The 20,710-nt window shown below is 36.4% G+C and overlaps 1 protein-coding gene across 3 annotated transcripts in view; it reads right to left on the reverse strand.

Moving 5' to 3' along the window:
• Positions 1-20,710, reverse strand: part of FCHSD2 (FCH and double SH3 domains 2) — a 309,212-nt gene that overhangs the window by 42,398 nt on the left and 246,104 nt on the right. For all 3 annotated transcript variants that reach the window (XM_024753308.1, XM_024753309.1, XM_024753307.1), the window contains exons 10-11: positions 20,303-20,398; positions 4,198-4,314 (exon numbers count right to left, since the gene is read on the reverse strand). In XM_024753308.1, coding sequence (XP_024609076.1) covers positions 4,198-4,314; positions 20,303-20,398 — 213 coding nt within the window. The remainder of the gene's footprint in view (positions 1-4,197; positions 4,315-20,302; positions 20,399-20,710) is intronic.

Consider the following 20,710-nt stretch of genomic DNA (forward strand, 5'->3'; position numbering starts at 1 on the left):
TTATTTTTATTAAATTTTATTTAGCATTTTTACAAGTTTGTTACATTTTTGTTAAAAACCAGTTGACCATATATGTGTGTACCTATTTCTAGACTCTTCACTTTGTTCCATTTATCTATAAGTCTATTCTTACACCAATACAGTAACATCTTGATTACTGCAGTTTTGTGTCTTGAAATCAAGTAGAGTAAGCCCTCTAACTCTATCCCTATTTTTCAAAATTGCTTTGGCTATACCAGATCATTTGCATTTCCATGTATGTTTTAGAAGCATTTTGTCAATTTCTACAAAAAAACCCTGCTGGGTGTTTGACTTGGATTTCATTCTATATATGGACTAACTTGGAGATAAATGGTATTTTAAAAATATTGAGACTTCTATTCCATTGGTCTATATGTTCTTATGCTAGTACTACAATGTCTTGAATACTGCAGTTTTGTAATAAGTTTTGAAGTTTGAAAGTATGAGTCCTCCAACTTTGTTATTTTTTCAAGACTGTTTTGGGTACTTGGAGTCCCTTGAGATTCCATATGAATTTTACGGTAGGTTTTCCTATTTCTGCAATAAATACTGTTGAGATTTTCATAGGGATTGCATTGAATCTGTAGATCATTTGGGGTGGTATGTCATCTTAACACTATCTTCCATTCTGTGAAAGGAGGATGTCTTTCCACTTATTTATGTCTTTTTAAATTCCTTTCATCAGTGTTTTATACTTTTTAGTGTAGAAGTATTTTGCCTCTTTGGTTAAGTTTATTCCTAAGTATTTTATTCTTTTTGATGGAAGTGTAAATGGAACTGTTTTCTTAATTTCCTTTTCTTTCTTTTTTATGTTTTTGTTTTTAAATTTATCTTACTGAAATATAGTTGATTTACAATGTTGTGTTAATCTCCTTTTCTAATTATTCATTGTATAATGTATATTATATGGTGTAGAAATGCAACTGACTTCTGTGAGTTAATTTTGTTTCCTGCAACTTTGCTGAGTTTATTAGTTCTAACAGGTGTGTGTGTGTGTGTGTGTGTGTGTGTGTGTGACTGTGTGTGTATGTGTGTGAAATCTTTAGGATTTTCTACATATAAGATCATGTTATGACTTCCCTGGTGGTCCAGTGGTTAAGACTCCATACTCCCAATGCAGGGGGCCCAGGTTCGATCTCTGGTTGGGGAACTAAGATCCCACATACTGCAACTAAGTCCACATGCCGCAACTAGAAAACCCCATGCGCCACAACTAGAGAAGAGTGCATGCTGCAGTGAAGACCCAGAGCAGCCTAAATAAATAAATAAATGATCCTGTCATTGGTGAACAGAGATAATTTTACTTCTTCCTTTCCAATTTGGATGTCTTTTATTTCTTTTTCTTGCCTAACTGCTGTGGCTATAACTTCTAGTGCCATACTGAATAGAAGTAGTGAAAGGGGGCATCCTTATCTTATTCCCGATCTTAGAGGAAAAGCTTTCAGTCTCTCACCATTGAGTATTACTGTTTTTTAACAAACTGAATATACGCTTCTTTGTGTTTTACCTACCTCGGGTTTGTTGAACTCCTTGGATTTGTGGGTTTACAGTTTTTATTAAGTTTGGACAATTTTCAGCTACAATTTTTTTCAAATAGTTTTCACTTTCATTTTATTGCTTAAGCTATACCTTACTAGATTAAAGCCCATCAGAGATCACACTATAAAGAACTAGAAAAGTCATTGAAATCTGTCTGTCTCTACCTCCTAGAAGAAAGACTCAACATGCCTCGATAACAGAGAGGGGAAACACATTTATTTTTAACATCTGAACATTTACTTTCAAATAGAGTCAGACATTCTAGTGGAAAAAATCTCTCTGTGTGCTTCATATTTTGAAGTATAAAGCTGCAGTAATTAATCTCATCACTTGTTTATTAGATGTGTGGTAGACAGATAACTTGTCTTTCTAGTTCACAAACTTTTTGATTGAGATAAACTGTATTAGAGGAACTGTACCCAAAAGCCTTATCTGTCCTTGAATCTGATTTAGATGACAAGATTCTAGATTTCAAGCTGGAGTCTGATGCTGAGCTTTGGGGTATTTTGGGTGAAGAGGAGAGTTATATTTTGCATGCAAGAGGCATGTGAACTGTTATGGCCAGAAGTTAGGCTGTGGCAGATTGTGTTTTTCAAAAAAATAGCTACTACAATATTTCCCATTCCACATGTTCTTCTAGAACCTTGCAATTTCCCCACCAAGAAATGCTGATATTTTATGACCTCTCTTCTTCAATCTGGACAGGGCTTTGTGACTGCCTCAATTAATAAAAACATGACACAAATTAAAATCTTGTTACTTCTGAGGCTAGATCAGAAAAGATGGTATAGCTCCTACTTGGCTCACTCTTGGGGCTCACACCTTTGCAGCCCTGTGCTACCAGCTACCATGTAAGAAGTACAGCTAATCTGAAGCCACTATGTTGGAGAAGCTGTATGGAGAGACCACAAAGAGACAGAGATGTACGAGGTGCTCTAATTATTCCAGTTCCCAGCTATTCAAGTCTTCCTGGTCCAAACACCAGATATTTCAGTGGGGAAGCCTGTGAGATAACTCTAGCACCAGCCACTATCTGATTGTAATTACATGACAGACCCCCACCCCCACCTCCTAAATGAGAACTGCCAAGCTGAGCCCATCCAATCCCCAGAGTAGTAAGAAACAATTTAAAAGATTCTCTTTTTGTGGCATTAAATTTGAGGTGGCTTGTTATGCAGCATTAGATAAGTGGAACACTGAATTCGAGATGCCTGAGAAAAGATGTGACAGTGAAAAGAAGATGTCAAAGCAGGCTAGAGGATATATGTATACACAGAAGAAAGGCCCATTGTTGGAGATTGTAATTTATTATTTGTTGGTAAATGAAACAACGGCAGTAGTAAAGATTGCCTATAATGAGAATAAAGAATAAGAAAAGAAGATAGCCTAGTATGTAAGCGTAAGGAATTTAAAATGTAAATGTAATATGAAGAAAGAAGAACCTTTAAAAGAATCTAGGAATGTTAGAGAGGAAAAGGAAAACCATGACAGTGTTTAAGTCATGGATGACTAGAGAAGAGACTATTTCAAGACAAAGGGAACTGTCAATTGTGATACAACTGCCAACGGGTTGAGTAAGATAAATTAAAGTGGCCATTTTGGATTTAGTAACAGACATCATTGGTAATTTTGGCATGTGCAGTCTCTATGAATTGGGGAAAGGGGAAGAAGGGAAAGCTCAAATGTAATGAGCTAAAAAATAAGCACGAGGTTAGGAAATACAGATACTAAACACATATAATTCTCTTAAGAAGCTGGATATGAAGGTAAAGAAAAAGAAAAATAAAGTTATAAATAAATGGAAAATAGAAAAAAATTTACTATATCTAAAATAATTTCTTTGTACTTAAAGTTTTGTCTTTTTTAAAGATTTATTTATTATTTATTTATTTTATTTACTTTTGGCTGCGTTGGGTCTTAGTTGTGGCACGTGGGATCTTCATTGAGGCATGCAGGATCTTTCACTGCGGCGTGCAGGTTTCTCTCTAGTTGTGGCGTGTGGGTTTTCTCTTCTCTAGTTGTGGTGCACAGGCTCCAGGGCACAAGGGCTCAAGGGCTCTGTAGTTGTGACGTGCAGGTAACAGAGCACATGGGCTCTGTACCTTGTGGCATGCAGGCTTTCTAGTTGAGGCACGCAAGCTCGGTAGTTGTGGTGCATGGACTTAGCTGCCCGGTGGAATGTGGGATCTTAGTTCCATGACCAGAGATTGAACCCGTGTCCCCTGCATTGTTAAGGAGGATTCCTTACCACTGGACCACCAGGGAAGTCCCTAAAGTGTAGTCTTGAAGATACATTTTCATGGAATCTACAACTGCATCTTCAGAAAGTCTGTCTTGGAGATGAAAAGCCTAATTCAACATATGCACATCTCTTCCACTGCCCAAAAGATTATAATACACTATCACTAGTCTTCCTTAAGCAATTCTATGGCAAACAGATAAATTACTGTGTTGCTGCTAGAGGGCTTAAGGAATTTTCAAGTTTAGAAGATAGCTGAGAATATACTTCTGAGTGCTGAGAAATTATAGAAAAAACATCTATCAGGTATTTTCCACATCAATAAAATTCAACTCCTTAAACTGGTTTGACATTTGGCTTAATGCTAGACATAACCTAAGATTCTCTATCACACTTACCCGTTGTTGGTGAACAATATTTTTGTGCTCCCGTGCCACACGTGTGGCCCATTTCCGAGCCTCTTTGTTTAAACTGTGCTCCTCTGTGGTCCCAGTTTCTGATTCTAACTGTCGGCTCTACAACACAAGAGAAAACAGAGAGAAAAGTATTGTTATCCTTATTGAAATCACTACCATTTTGTAGGTAGACCAGAGGGCCTTCACTTTACCAGCACTCAAAACAGGAGGCATGCTCCACTACTGTGGGAAGCAATGTCTCATGTCACAGAAGATTAGCAGGAGACAAAGAGGACGGTATGAAAACCGTAAATGATCACAGATTTTTGTCTTACACTGCTGAACATTAAAGCTTCATCTCTAACTGTAGCATGATCCATTTTGGGTATAAAGCAAGCTAGCTAAGCTAAGCAAAGAAGAAAAAGTATTTATGCCAACCTACTATGACACTAAAACACTTGCACAGACAAAATGGAAACAACTCAACAGTTTCAATGGGATTAAAGAATCATTGCATAGAAGTGAAAAGAGAAAAATAAAACAATACAATAACAGCGACACAACCTATCCATCCTCAAAAATATTGGGTTTAATTTAGTTATACTTACCACCAAACCTCAAGCTAGCTTTTGTCGTTCTTCTGGGCTTTAGTGTCATCTCAGAGATAGGGGTGCTACATCAAATGATTACTAAGGGATTCTTCTTGCCCTAAAATGCTATAACCATATTTCACAAAGAACAAATTGAAAAATCTAACTAAACAAGAGTAATAGTTAACCACTATTATGCAAGGTACTGTGGAAAGTGCTTCACATAACTTTTATAACAATCTTATGAGATGGGTCACACAGCCATTTTATAGAAAAGGAAATCAAGGCTCAGAGATGTTAAATAAAATTTCCAGTGTGCGCCAGATATTCAATTGTTACAACTTCCGATTCCAGAATTAGAGCTCTTAACCACTAAACTATTTTAACTTTCTCTAAACTCTTAAGAACCCATGAAAAAAATCTTTAGTAAAATAACTAGGAAAGAAAATAATTTTTTAAAATATGGATTATCCAAAGATGATTTTAATACAAAAAGCAAAATTTTAGAGTGGAAAGATCTTTAAAAACTGACTTTTGTGGGACTTCCCTGGTGGTCCAATGGTTAAGAATCCATCTTCCAATGCAGGGGATGCGGGTTCAATCTCTGGTCGGGGAACTAGGATCCCACATGCTGCAGAGCAACTAAGCCTGTGCGCTGCAAGGAAAGATCCCGCATGCCCTGCATGCGCAACGCAGCCAAAAGTAAATAAATATTAAAAAAGAAAGAAAAAAACCCCAAACTGACTTTTGCAAGGTCACATATAGCTCACAATTGGTAAGCAGAATTTGATAAATTGGATTAAAAATTTAATATTTTTGTTGGGGGGACTGCAGGCAAGGTTGAAAAACTTTTACTCTATGCAGACATTTCAGCTAAAGCTAGATTATATAATGGTAAATGAATTGAAACATATTCAAATCTAACCAACTTTACATTTACATTTTATACCAATTCATTCTTTGGGCTATTAGGGAACCAGCTCTCTTATTATATTTATTTTGAAAAAGGATCTAGGCATTTACATTATCTGTCCTCAGAAGCCAGGGTTTAAAAAGTTAAACCCTGGATGAAGACACAAATGTAATCTATAGGATGTATGGTAGAAAGGTATACTCTGAAGAGCCCAGGTACAGGTTTTTAAGCCAGATAAACCCAGTTTTAATCCTCTCTATGCCATTTATTAGCTTCATGATCATGGGCTGTTAGTTAATCTGTGTCTTAGTTACAGCCAAAAATTGGTGAAAATGCCACCTATCTCATAGGGGTTATTTAGGGCAAAACGAGGTCATATTTTAAACATTCTCTTATGGTATATACATAAGCATCCAATAGATGGTAACTGCTAATGCTAAAGACCCAACAGAAAATTACTTGAAACAAAAAATTTTGTCATTACTGTTAATAAAAAAGTCCAAATAATTCCCAGGTTCTTGATAGCCCAAATAATGAAGCAAAAACAAGACGGAAGATATAATGAAAGGATCTCAAAGAGAATGAACTTATAGAGCATAGAGAAAGGAGGCAACTGATAGAGATATTTAATTTTTATTACTGAGGTACATTTTAGGAACTGGTAAATGGGTCTAAAAATGTGTGTTGGCTGCATGGCCAACATGCCCATACAAATCTGTACCTTTTTACTGAGTATTATCTGTACTTAAAAGCTGGAGAAAAAAAGATAGGGCTTTTTTCTCATTCCCTATGGGTTTACTATTACTCAGGAGTGCCCAATGATCAGAACAGATCACAATTACCACTGATTGGGAGATGTGACTTTGGGACCCTCTGAGCAGGGAATAATAACACATAACTAAAATTCAAGTAAACTGATCTTTTTCATGAATTCTGAAATCAAGCCATGGAAAAACATGGCTACCTATAATACAGTTCTAGACAAATGAGAATTCCATACAAGGCAAACACAGCCCAGGGTACTAAACAATACATAGAGAAATGTTCTAATGCCACTCCGGAGATCAAAGATGAATATAAATCTGAATCTAGTAAAGATCATTACCTTTTAAAATGGTGGTATCAGTAGTGGTTGATTCCAGCAAAGGAATGCTACTGACTGCTTCTTTTTAAAATGCTGGCTAATTTAATCATTGGTTCATACTTTTAACACTTTTCCTTTACCTCTTAAAAGTATAGTTAAAATACATAAAGGAATAGTAACATATAGGCTATTAAGCACAATAATTTAAAGAACATTGTTATTTTCCTGAAGCAGAACATGAGACTTTTACAATTAAATATCAAACAGCACTGTAGCCTAGCTCTGGAAAAGTGCACTTATTTAATTTGATTATTTTAAAAGAGGCATATATTATAACATAACAATTCTCAGAGTAATAGTAGAACAAAAATAATTCAAATAAATTACAAACTGAAGAGAAATGCTATAAAAAGAATTTCCTATCGACTTTTAAATGTAGATTAGGTAGTTTTTTATTAGTCTGTCAGTTTGGGTTATTTGATAAGTTAGGTCAACTAAATGTGATTCTTGAAAATTTGGAAACATCACATTTCAAAAATCATACAAACTTTAATAAAAAATTTCAGAAGCAGATAGGTCTTTTCCTGGAAAATAAATGTCAATCCAAAACACAGGCCTATGCTTTTGAGTACTGTTACCTCTGGTTGGAATAACTCCCCTATATTTTTTTGTCCACAGACAAATTCCTAGTTATTCTTCAAATCTCAGTTCAAGTCCTTGTTCTCTGTGAAATCTTCCCTGACTTTCCCAGATAGACTCAGTGGCTCCTTCACTTTAGACATATCTCCATTATATTAATTTATTAATTTGTTAGACATCTACTGAGTGGCTACTGTCAGGCCAACATCAAATTATACTGTGACTGCTGCATGTATGTTTCCTATTTGTCTTTAGGCAATCTGAGGCCTTGAAAGAATACATTTCCTGGCATCTAGCACCATGCCTAATAGTACACAGAATGCCCTCAGTAAAGGCTGGTAAACATATAACCTAAAGTGAGGGGCAGGCCACCAGATTATTAGAATGGTGCCTTCAGAGGGACAAGAGAATAAACACACTGAATTAGAATCAGCTTCTAATGGATGAAGGAAAGTATTTTATGTAGGGAAGAACAGAATGAACACAGGAGAAAGGGGACTAATTTATTGAAAACCATGCATTTTAATACAGGTTCTCAAAGCTCACTTGAGGATTGAGATCCCTCTCCCACTTGTAAAATAAAAGGTCTCTTTCTTCATGTTTAAATTCTCACTACAAAATCCACTCAAAATGGATGACTAAGGAAGGAATTTTTTTTGAATCTCCCAATTAAGGAATTTTTATACATTTTATTTTAGGAAATTTATTTGTTCTTTAAAAAGCAGCCATTAGGGCTTCCCTGGTGGCGCAGTGGTTCAGAATCTTCCTGCCAATGCAGGGGACATGGGTTCGAGCCCTGGTCTGGGAAGATCCCACATGCTGAGGAGCAACTGGGCCCATGAGCCACAATTCCTGAGCCTGTGCGTCTGGAGCCTGTGCTCCACAACAGAGGCTGCGATAGTGAGAGGCCTGCGCACCGTGATGAAGAGTGGCCCCCGCTTGCCACAACTAGAGAAAGCCCACGCTCAGAAATGAAGACTCAACACAGCCATAAATAAATAAATAAATAAAAAAGAAAAAAAAAAAGCAGCCATTAGGGAGTCACTGGGCCTGCGCACTCTGTGGAGGGAAAGCCCACAGCTTCCACCAGGTGAACTGGGAAGCAGACTCTTGAGTTCACAGCTGGCCTGTGGTTTTTGCATCTCATCAAGGAGCTGCTCCTCGTATAGCCGTGTGGATGAAAGGCTCTTGGTGCTCCAGCCAGGCGTCAGGGCTCTGCCTCTGAGGTGGGAGAGCCAAGTTCAGGACACTGGTCCACAAGAGGCATCCCAGCTCCACGTAATATCAAAAGGCGAAAATCTCCCAGAGATCTCCATCTCAACGCCAAGGCCCAGCTCCACTCAACGACCAGCAAGCTACAGTGCTGGACACCCTACGCCGAACAACTAGCAAAACAGGAACACAGCCCCATCAGGGAGGCTACCTAAAATAATAAGGCCACAGACACCCCAAAACACATCACCAGATGTGGACCTGCCCACCAGAAAGACAAGATCCAGCCTCATCCACCAGAACAAAGGCACTAGTCCCCTCCACCAGGAAGCCTACACAACCCACTGAACCAACCTTAGCCACTGGGGACAGACACCAAAAACAACGGAAACTACGAACTTGCATCCTGCGAAAAGGAGACCCCAGAAACAGTAAGATAAGCAAAATGAGAAGACAGAGAAACACACAGCAGATGAAGGAGCAAGGTAAACACCCACCAGACCAAACAATGAAGAGGGAATAGGCGGTCTACCTGAAAAAGAATTCAGAATAATGATAGTAAAGATGATCCAAAATCTTGGAAATAGAATAGACAAAATGCAAGAAAAATGCTAAAGGAACCTCTCTAGGCAGGAAACACAAAAGAAGGAAAAGACCTACAATAACAAACACAAAACAATTAAGAAAATGGTAATAGGAACATACATATCGATAACTACCTTAAATGTAAATGGATTAAATGCTCCAACCAAAAGAAACAGACTGGCTGAATGGATACAAAAACAAGACCTGTATATATGCTGTCTACAAGAGTCCCACTTCAGACCTAGGGACACATACATACTGAAAGTGAGAAGATGGAAAAATATATTCCATGCAAATGGAAATCAAAAGAAAGCTGGAGTAGCAATTCTCATATCAGACAAAATAGACTTTAAAACAAAGACTATTACAAGAGACAAGGACATCACATAATGATCAAGGGATCAATCCAAGAAGAAGATATAACAATTGTAAATATTTATGCACCCAACATAGGAGCACCTCAATACATAAGGCAAATACTAACAGCCATAAAAGGGGAAATCGACAGTAACACAATCATAGTAGGGAACTTTAACACCCCACTTTCACCAATGGACAGATCATCCAAAATTAAAATAAATAATGAAACACAAGCTTTAAATGATACATTAAACAAGATGGACTTAATTGATATTTATAGGACATTCCATCCAAAAACAACACAATACCCATCCTTCTCAAGTGCTCATGGAACATTCTCCAGAATAGATCATATCTTGGGTCACAAATCAAGTCTTGGTAAATTTAAGAAAACTGAAATCGTATCAAGTATCTTTTCTGACTGCAACGCTATGAGACTAGATAACAATTATAGGAAAAAAATCTGTAAAAAATACAAACACGTGGAGGCTAAACAATACACTACTTAATAACCAAGAGATCACTGAAGAAATCAAAGAGGAAATCAAAAAATACCTAGAAACAAATGACAATGAAAACACGACAACCCAAAACCTATGGTATGCAGCAAAGCAGTTCTAAGACGGAAGTTTATAGCAATACAATCCTACCTTAAGAAACAAGAAACATCTCAAATAAACAACCTCACCTTACACCTAAAACAATTAGAGAAACAAGAACAAAAAAACCTCAAGGTTAGCAGAAGGAAAGAAATCATAAAGATCAGATCAGAAATAAATGAAAAATAAATGAAGGAAACGATAGCAAAGATCAATAAAACTAAAAGCTGGTTCTTTGAGAAGATAAACAAAATTGATAAAGCGCGTCCAGAGCCTGTGCTCAGCAACGGGAGAGGCCACAGCAGTGAGAGGCTCACGTACCACAAAACAAAACAAAACAAAAAAAACTTCTAACAAACAAAAAGTCCAGGGCCAGATAGCTTCACAGGCGAATTCCATCAAACATTTACAGAAGAGCTAAAATACCATTGTAAAGCAATTATACTCCAATAAAGATGTTAAAATGAAAAAAAAAAAAGACATTGCTAAAATACAAATTTCTTTTCAATGAAATTTTGTCTAGGCTTTTACTTAAATGTTAAGACATCTTTTGATTTAGGGACTTCCCTGGTGGTCCAGTGGTTAGGACTCCACACTTCCACTGCAGGGGGCATGTGTTCCACCCCTAGTCAGGCGGGCAGAGAGCTAAGATGCCGAATGCCGTATGATGCAGCCAAAAACAAAAGAAAAGAAGAGACATCTTTTGATTTAATTTTGTTTTTAGAAAAACAAAAGCCAAACTCTTTCAAGAGTTTAGGAAGGCTTTCAGAGCCTAGCAATGTTGTTTTTAAAAATTACAAATCTTAAAAAAAAAAAAAAATAATAATTACAAATCTTTTTAGAAAGTAATATTAAAATACAGTCTTCAAAATTTACAGTTATTAAATAACTTTAAAGAACTACACTACAGAGTGTTTTTATTTTTTTTTGGCTGTGCAGCTTGCGAGATCTTAATTCCCTGACCAGGGACTGAACCCAGGCCCTTGGCAGTGAAAGTGAGGAGTCCTAACCACTGGACCATCAGGGAATTCCCACTCATTCCAACATATTCTTGATATATTAGTCTTTAAGTCATCTTAACTGTTTTGTCCTTAGAGAAAGATATGATTTCAGTTCATTTTAAGGTTAGCATAAGGGTATAGAAGGTTCAGACATATATCTGAGCCTGCACGCAGAAGGACAAAGTGAGTAGGGATAGAAAAGCTGATTTTCACACAAGAAACACAGTCATTATTTTTCAAGTCTGTAACCAAAATATAACCATTTGAAAGAGAGGAAAAGAGATGGTCATGTATGATGAATGAAAACCACTAACAGAGTAAAATACTAGCATTCCGATCCATTTTCAAGAAAGATAATGTTAGGGTTGTCATGCTAATATCGTACGCCAGGAACAATCTTATTAACCCTCATTCAAGGGATCTGCACTACTTGTTTACTGGTAGATAAGAGATGTATTGTGTTAAATATTTGATCCAACTTATTCTTTATGAAATTTAATACTACACTGTTAATTATTTTAAGAAAGTTAATTATTGTTCTCAGAAGGACCTCTTCAAGTAAAAAGCATCTGGATCTTCGTAGGCTATTATATTCTTAGCAGTCATGTTTATACAAGTTCACAGTCCTGTAATTTTGAAATCCAAAACGCTCTGAAAATCATTAAGTTTTTTTTCCTTTTCTTTTTGGTAAGTTTGGAGCTAAAATTTGAATTGAACTAAAGAGAGGTTATTTATAGTTTTTATTTATTTCATTTGATGTGAATATTCAAATGTTTTATTGCAAAGATGCTGTGTTTGATCACTGAGTACTTCCATACACCCTGCTCAGGGTGTTACACAGTATATGACAGATGGATTACCTTTCTAAAACCTGAAAGATTCCAAATTTTGAGACACACTGACTGAAAGCTTTTGATAGGAGATTGTGGATCTTTTATTTTAATTTTTTTTGCCACACTGCACAGTATGTGGAACTTTCCCAACCAGGGATCGAACCCTGTGCCCCTTGCAGTGGAAGTGCGGAGTCTCTATCACTGGACCACCAGGGAAGTCCGAGACTGTGGATCTTTAAGTCACATATTTTGTGGAGAGAAGTGTAGCAGTGTTCCTCTTGAGACATAATTTAACTTATTCTGATTTAACTATGCTTGGATAGCAGCACTTTCACTTAGAAGAGAAGTGGCAACTCATCCAGATAACTGGGTTGAGTGTGCCTTGTCTCTCAGGGGAGTAAACTAGAAGACAATTAATGCTGCTTGAGCTTTTGAACATTTCTGGAAAACCTTGGACAACTGAGGAAGAGGATATACAATTACAGTAAGGCTGGGCTGAGGAACTAATGAGAAATCTGAAAAAGGAATACTCTTCTCTTGTCTTGGCTTAGAATACCAAAGGTAAATCTGAAAGGAGAATATGTCCCTGACATGAAAACAAAAGACTACAAAAAAAACCTTGTGTCTGGTACACTCTAGACGTATGTAGAGGCATGACTGGATGGAACAACCTCAGGAGGAGTATACCTTTAGTTTGGTAGCTCTAACAGAGACTTTGCTTTAAGAGCTATAATCACAAGGTATATTAAAAAAAAAAACTGAACTTCCAGGCTCCTTGCATGTCAGTACGTTACCAAGGCATCTATGGAAAGCTCTGGATTCCTCTCAATGGCTAGAAAAGGCACCAGACTGGGAGAAAGATCTATTATATAGATGGTAAGTTTTCTGTGAAAAGTAAGTCCTTTTTGAAAGGCTCTAGAACTTAGGACAGACCCCTTTGAACACTTGACTGTAGGTACTGCTGATTCTAGAAAGTGACACGTCTATAATCAGGGTTTTCATTTTTGGATACTGTTGCCAGTATATGTACAAGATGATGGTACCTATTTACCCATCAGGAGGATTTTTCATAAATTCTCTATCACAATGCTTTCATGATGATGAGCCAATGCTATATGCAATATAAGATTCCCATCAACAGAAAGAGCCACTTGTAACAATGAGAATTTTCAGGTAAATTCTCTGCATGATATATTGACTCCATATAGTCTTTTATAGACAAGGGCATTTTTGCTAAATACTTATTTTTAAATAGATGCATAAAATGCCCCACGTAAGTGAAACGTTAATGTGCAAAATCCTAATTGCAGCAAGTGGTCGTCTTAATGTAACTGTTAATCTATAGAAGGCAGAATTAAATATCAGAACTAGCAGTTCAAATAACAGGAAAAGATCATATGTTGGAAATTTAATGTCAGCTCTTTTCTTTTATCATTATATGTGAAGTTCTTATTATTTGCAGTTCAGAGAAGGTAAAGAGGAAAAGGTCTTCTCATCCCCACCAGGAAGTTTGAGGGAAATGTTTCCTTAAGTTTTTCCTGCTTGTATAGGTCATACTTATCTAAGTTTTGTGGACGTGCATGTTTCTCGTATTATTTCCCATCCCAGGTTGACCTTGTCCTTTTTCACAGGATGTGAGGAAATGCTCCCTAAGGGTACACATCACTAGTTCTGGTAATGGAAGGGAGACACATTGAGATGTATACAGGGCAGAGAGATGCTGAGCAAGGCAAGTCATGTTCTTATAAGAAGAATAAGAACGGACACTAATCGTTAGCTATTGGCTACTCTTTATTCCACACAGATTGCCTTTTAGCCTTAAAAACTGCTGAGAGGTTGGTGAGTTATGCCTTGTAGAATAAAACAGGAGAGCAGAAATCCCAAGGGACTTTCAGTGATAGACTCAGTAAGGGAGTTGAGAACTGGGGGCCATGACTGCAATATTTTATAATCTTGGTAATGTCTTCTATATTTGATATTTTAGTATTTCTTATAGTAATTAGTGGCACAACCTAAAAAAATGAAATATGCCTGTCTTGTGGATAGAAAAAAAAAAAGGCTGTTAACATTTATTTTCTATCTACTATGTGCAAGGCACTGAGTCAAGTTTAATTTTCAAACTCAATAGAGTCATTTCATACAAGGAAGCTGAATCAGAGAGGTTAAATATATATAAATATGTAAATAAAAATAAACACATAACTTTTTTTTTATTCCATATATATGTGTTAGCATATGTTATTTGTTTTTCTCTTTCTGACTTACTTCACTCTGTGTGACAGACTCTAGGTCCATCCACCTCACTATAAATAACTCAATTTCGTTTCCTTTTATGGCTGAGTAATATTCCATTGTACATATGTACCACATCTTCTTTATCCATTCATCTGTCGATGGACACTTAGGTTGCTTCCATGTCCTGGCTATTGTAAATAGTGCTGCAATGAACATTGTGGTACATTTCTCTGTTTGAATTATGGTTTTCTCAGGGTATATGCCCAGTAGTGGGATTGCTGGGTCATATGGTAGTTCTATTTTTAGTTTTTTAAGGAACCTCCATACTGTTCTCCATAGTGGCTATATCAATTTACATTCCCACCAACTGTGCAAGAGGGTTCCCTCTTCTCCACACCTGCTCCAGCATTTATTGTTTGTAGATTTTTTGATGATGGCCATTCTATCTGGTGTGAGGTGATACCTCACTGTAGTTTTGATTTGCATTTCTCTAATGATTAATGATGTTGAGCATTCTTTCATGTGTTTATGAAGAACCTAGGGGCAGGATGGGAATAAAGACGCAGACCTACTAGAGAATGGACTTGAGGACTCCGGGAGGGGGAAGGGTCAGCTGGGATGAAGTGAGAGAGTGGCATGGACTTATATATACTACCAAATGTAAAATAGACAGCTAGTGGGAAGCAGCCACGTAGCACAGGGAGATCAGCTAGGTGCTTTGTGACCACCTAGAGGGCTGGGATAGGGAGGGTGGGAGGGAGGGAGATGCAAGAGGGGAGAGATATGGGGATATACATATATGTATAGCTGATTCACTTTGTTATAAAGCAGAAACTAACACACCATTGTTAAGCAATTATACTCCAATAAAGATGTAAATAAATAAATAAACACAGCTAGCACACAGCACAGCCCATGATTTCTCATTGTACAACACCTGTATGAATCTCTAATACAAGTATGACCCATGTGACAGCTGAATGACTCTTCAACATAGAGAGCCTGATAAATGTAAATTCTCTCATTGAGACTTCCCTGGTGGTCCAGTGGTTAAGACCCTACGCTCCCAATGCAGGGGGCCTGGGTTCCATCCCTGGTCAGGGAACTAGATCCCGCATGCAGTAACTAAGAGCCCTCATGCCACAACTAAAATAGATCCCACATGCCACAACAAAGATCCCACATGTGGCAACAAAGACCCAAAGCAGCCAAAAAATAATAATAATAAAATATTAAAAATTATTAAAAAAAAATTTTAGGCTACATTCCATATCCTTCTCAGAACAATCTTGTATTAAAAACTTTCAGTTCAGTGAAGAAAGGTGAACTTTACTATTTCTAGAAAGATTTTTGACTTTCTGGTATCATCTGATACCAGAAGATATAAAGAAGAATAAAGAAAGGATACTTTAGAAATCGGTAACTCTATATGGAAATACAGACATGGAAATATTTCAGTATTAACCATAAGCCAGCTACTAAATTACTACATCAGATGAAACTTGCCACTGATCACTGTCACTTGTAACCATCTTATGGTTAAACTAAGATTCCTAATTTAATTCTATGGCTGCACAGAATAGATAATTGTGACCTTATAAAATCATTTTGGCCAGTTCCTTTTGGTATATCATTCTAAAACATGACTCAAAATAATCATATATTAAAATAAAATGAAAAGGAATTTTGATTTACCAGCAGATAAAAAAAGATAAGCCACAAAAAGAAGAAGTGCAATAATTTCAACCCTTAATTAAATTCCAGTGGTAATACTGTGACTGTATGTTTTCAACTGGACATTTTTGACTTTTGTAGGGAAAATACTGGAATTTGAAATGGGTTATATTAAAAAGTTTTTTAAAAAGAAGTTAAGATAATATATGAAAACCTTCAGAAGAAAATTAAGTTAAATTTAATCATGGTGGTGACTTTAAAAGTCCTATGGCTTTCCTGAATGCATCTTACCTAAATCTAGATCAAATATTTATTGACTATTCATCTCTACATAAGGCAAGGGTATATACAAATTATACACAATAAATATCTATTGAGTGAAAAATGAATGTGTTAAATCCATAAGGAGTTCAAAGTTCCTAATATAAATTATAAAATCCAAAATAAAATTAAGGAACACTACTGTCCCGCAGGGGGAATCCATCTACAATTATCATATCACTGTCCTACTTGAAAACATTCCATAGTTCTCCATATACTACCATATGTAAAACTCATACACAAAATCTGGTTGCAACCTACATTTATGGTGTTGTTCAACACCTTCACCATACCAAACCTCCTTGCTATTTCAACAGGTGATGCACTTTCAAGCTTTTCTGGCTCCAACACTTATTAGCTGAGTGATCTTGAGCAAATTTCTTAACTATAGTTTCCTCGACTATAAAATGAGGATTAAAAAGAGAACCTAAAATATAAGATTGTTGAGAGGACTAAATGAGTTAATACAGGCAATGCAATTAGAAAAATATCTAGCATGAAACAAATCTTCAGTGAATTTCACCTATTATTTTCAATTGTTATTTTCACTTCCTGCCATGTTGTTTTTCAATCACTGCAAAGTAAATTTCAATTCATCTTCAAGATCTAATCCATAATAAGAAGACAAACAATCTGATAAAAAAAGACAAAAGATATGAATAGACATTTTACCAAAGTAAATATATGAATCACTAATAAGCTCATTAGAAGATACTCAACATCATCAGTCATTAGGTTAATGCAAATCAAAACCACAATGAGATACTATTTCACATCCTCTAGGATGGCTATAAGCAAAGAGATAGAGAGACAATAACAAATGGAAGTGAAGATGTGGAGAAACAAGAACCCATATACAATGGTAGTGGAAACACAAAATGGTAGCCACTTTGTAATAGTTTGTCAATTTCTTAAAAAGTGAAACAAATTTACCGTAAGACTCAGCAACTCAAGAATATTGAAAACATATTCATACAAAGACTTGTACACAAATGTTAATATCGGCATTATTGATAATAGCCAAAAGTGGGTAACAACCTAAATGTCTATCACTGATGAACAGATAAACAAAATGTGGTATATTCATAACACTATTCAGTAATTAAAAAGGTACAAACTACTGATACATTCTAAGACATAGATGAACCTCAAAAACATGCTAGGTGAAAGAAGCAAGACATAAGAGACCACATATTGTATGATTCAATTTACATGAAATTTCTAGAAAACGGAAACCTATAGAGAAAGAAAATAGACTAGAGGTTGCCTGGGCAGGGGATGGGAATAGGGATTAACAGTAAACGGACGTGAGGGATCTTACTGGGGTCAAGAAAATGTTCTAAAACTTACTTGTGATGATGGTTGTACAATTTGGTCAATTTACTAAAAATCAGTGAATAATATACTTGAAATGGGTGAATTATATGATATGTAAATATGCCTCAAAAAATTTGTAAAAAGATTATACTACATCAGGGCTTCCCTGGTGGCGCAGTGGTTGAGAGTCCGCCTGCCGATGCAGGGGACACGGGTTCGTGCCCTGGTCCGGGAAGATCCCACATGCCGCAGAGCGGCTGGGCCCGTAAGCCATGGCCGCTGAGCGTGCGCGTCCGGAGCCTGTGCTCCGCAACGGGAGAGGCCACAACAGTGAGAGGCCTGCGTACCGCAAAAAAAAAATTATACTACATCAGGATGCATTAACTGTATCCATCAATGGACAGCAGGAGCACTCTAACATATACAGCACTTGCCTCATTATATTGTACTTATTTGTGTACATGTCAGTGAGCTCATCTAGTCCAGGCTCTTAACATGTAATAGCTATCCTCAGCCTCTATCTGAACTGGCACTCAGATGCAGTAGGGACTCAGTATCTGTTGAATTAAAATAGGCTCCAAAATAGGATAGTAACAATAGCAATTTCAGAAATACGACAGAAGATAGTGGCAATTAGTGCTTCCTACATGCCCTGCATTTCCCCGGCAGGAGGAGTAAGTTAATGCGGCGCTGACTGGCACTCTCCGTGACAGGCTTTTCCAAGAGGAAACCAGAAAAGCAAGTAAACAATGGTTCCATTCTCATATGAAAGAACAGTACTAGTCCATACTGAGTAAAAACAATTATTTGGGATTTTACTCTTTGTGAGCAGTAAGAATACTTAATCTACAACAAAACAAAAAGTACATACAGCAAATTTTACAGGTAAAAACATTTTCAAAATGATTATTCTAAAGACTTTTTCAGTGGTTGACAATCTGGGATGATTTTTACAAATGTGTGAGCATTTATCTTTTTCCATTATGAAAAAATTAACTGCTCCCCAAGTGCTGAACATTTCTTCTTAGAAAACAGAGTAGCATGTGGAACGAACATTAAACTGCAATCAAGACATTAATGTGTCATTAATTCACTGTATGACTCTGGACAAGTCTCTCTTCCTTTCTAGGCTTCAGTTTCCTCTTTAACAAAGGCAAGTTAGCTCTAAGGTTCTTTCCAGCACTCCTGCTGAGGAAAACTAAGGTGCTTCAGACAAGATGACAAATGAAAAGCTCAATCTTTTCACTATAAAGAGGAAAAGAAATCCCTAATTTATAAGGGAAAAACGGAAAGCCCCAGCTTATGCATTCAGTAGCCCCTTACACATATATTTATAACTTTCATTCCAATACCAGGTCCCACCCTTCATCAGCATGCAAACCCACACACCCCATCCCTCCCACCCTTGACCCACACCCCCATATACCTCAGCTATGGTCATTCTCAGAGCACTGACAGGGGAGAGCTCAATATCCACCAGCTGGGCAGCTTTTAAACTCTGCCCAGTACAGATTGCACAAGGACAGAAAACAGCATAGAGTTAGAATTTTAAGGCAAACAGGGACACACAGCTAAGAACATTTAGCACAGTGTTCAGAAACAATGAAGGATTTCAGGTTGTCATTGGGCTTTGGATGAGTGAGATGAGAGTCACTATTATTCTGATTTTCCTGAGGAAAATGGGCAAAGATAAAATACTCTCAAATTAGTTGCAATTTTAAGTCAAGCTTGGCAAACTTGTCCATACCCTGTATCCTCAGGACAATGTCTCCGAGTCATTCAGCAAAAGCTGGTTGATAAAAAAAGGCGCTACTATAAAGGGCAAGGGTTAATAAATCTAGAGGGAAATGCTGATTTCCTACATTTCTTTATATAGCCACTAACAGGGCTACTTAAAATTTAGTAGGAAAAGTAATGAAGATATCTCCAGCAAAGGTTTCTATTAAACTGATACCACTAAACTCTGATATCATAAACTCCACTGGTTTTGATTCTAGGTTTACCAACAGACTTTACCAATACAACTTGACTTCCCTCTTGGTTTGCCTGCATTGAGAGAATGTGCTAGATATGCCAACATGTGCTTTCTCAACTTGTAGAAGTTAAATACCTTTTAAAAAATGTCATTAAATTAGTATTCTGGTTCTTTTTCTTTAATTAAAAAATGGCTATCATTTTTCATAGATTAAACTCAAGGATAAAAATGTATGATTAATGATTGTTTTTTAAACACTGCCAATTTGGCATGTGTTAATACTTTAACATTCTAAGAAATGTGAAAGGAATTATAAAGGGTCTATAATTTTTAATAAAACCAGTAAAAATATTTGTATGCATATATTCATTATTCTATTTATTAATTCTATTCTGGTTAAAACTTAACCACTGGTTTCTTTGGAAGGGTATGCATGTGAAGAATTTCATGAATAGAAAGTATGTAATTTACATTTGAACTGAAAAAAATTTATTGAGTATTTTTTTCTTTTTCCCTCAGTTCAGTTTTCAGATTTCCAGTAACTTGTTTTATGATTTAACCCTATTAAGCAGAAAGTTGTTAGCATAAAGATACTGGGCGTGTTAGTCACATTTTAGAAAGAAGAAATGTCACAGTTTCTCTGCATCCTCACAGTTTTGTTATAATATTGAGATACACTCAGTTTTTGTCTGTCTATTCCAAGGATAGAAATTATTTAAGGACAAACATAGCTTAAAGACAAATGAAATGAAAATCTGGAATTCCCTTACAGTATCACTGTCACAAGGCTGGAACTGGAAGGGCTGGGGTTTGTGAAATACAGCATTCTCTTGTAAAAACAGCTGAAGATTATAGTCTCGTACCACCTAAAGAGAAAATAAAATATCTTTAAGTCTTTAATAAGGTTAAAATGTTCAATAATTGTGTTTTAAAGTTTAAGCTTTATTCTGCTGTTTTCCAAAAATGAGCAATCATCCAGTACTACGTGGTCAAAAAGAAATTATAATTAAAAATTTTTTTTTTCATTTTAGATAATAGTTGTTATCCTTGTGTCCCATTTTCTCAAGAATCTAAGTATGGAAAGTACTAGTTTAGAAACTAGCCCAGATTTGGGGACTAGACAATGTACACTACTTTAAGACTACAAAAAGATGGCTATTACACAAAATGTTATTCTT

This window comes from Neophocaena asiaeorientalis, unplaced genomic scaffold (assembly GCF_003031525.2).
Source record: "Neophocaena asiaeorientalis asiaeorientalis breed wild unplaced genomic scaffold, Neophocaena_asiaeorientalis_V1.1 scaffold618, whole genome shotgun sequence".
Lineage (NCBI taxonomy): Eukaryota > Metazoa > Chordata > Mammalia > Artiodactyla > Phocoenidae > Neophocaena > Neophocaena asiaeorientalis.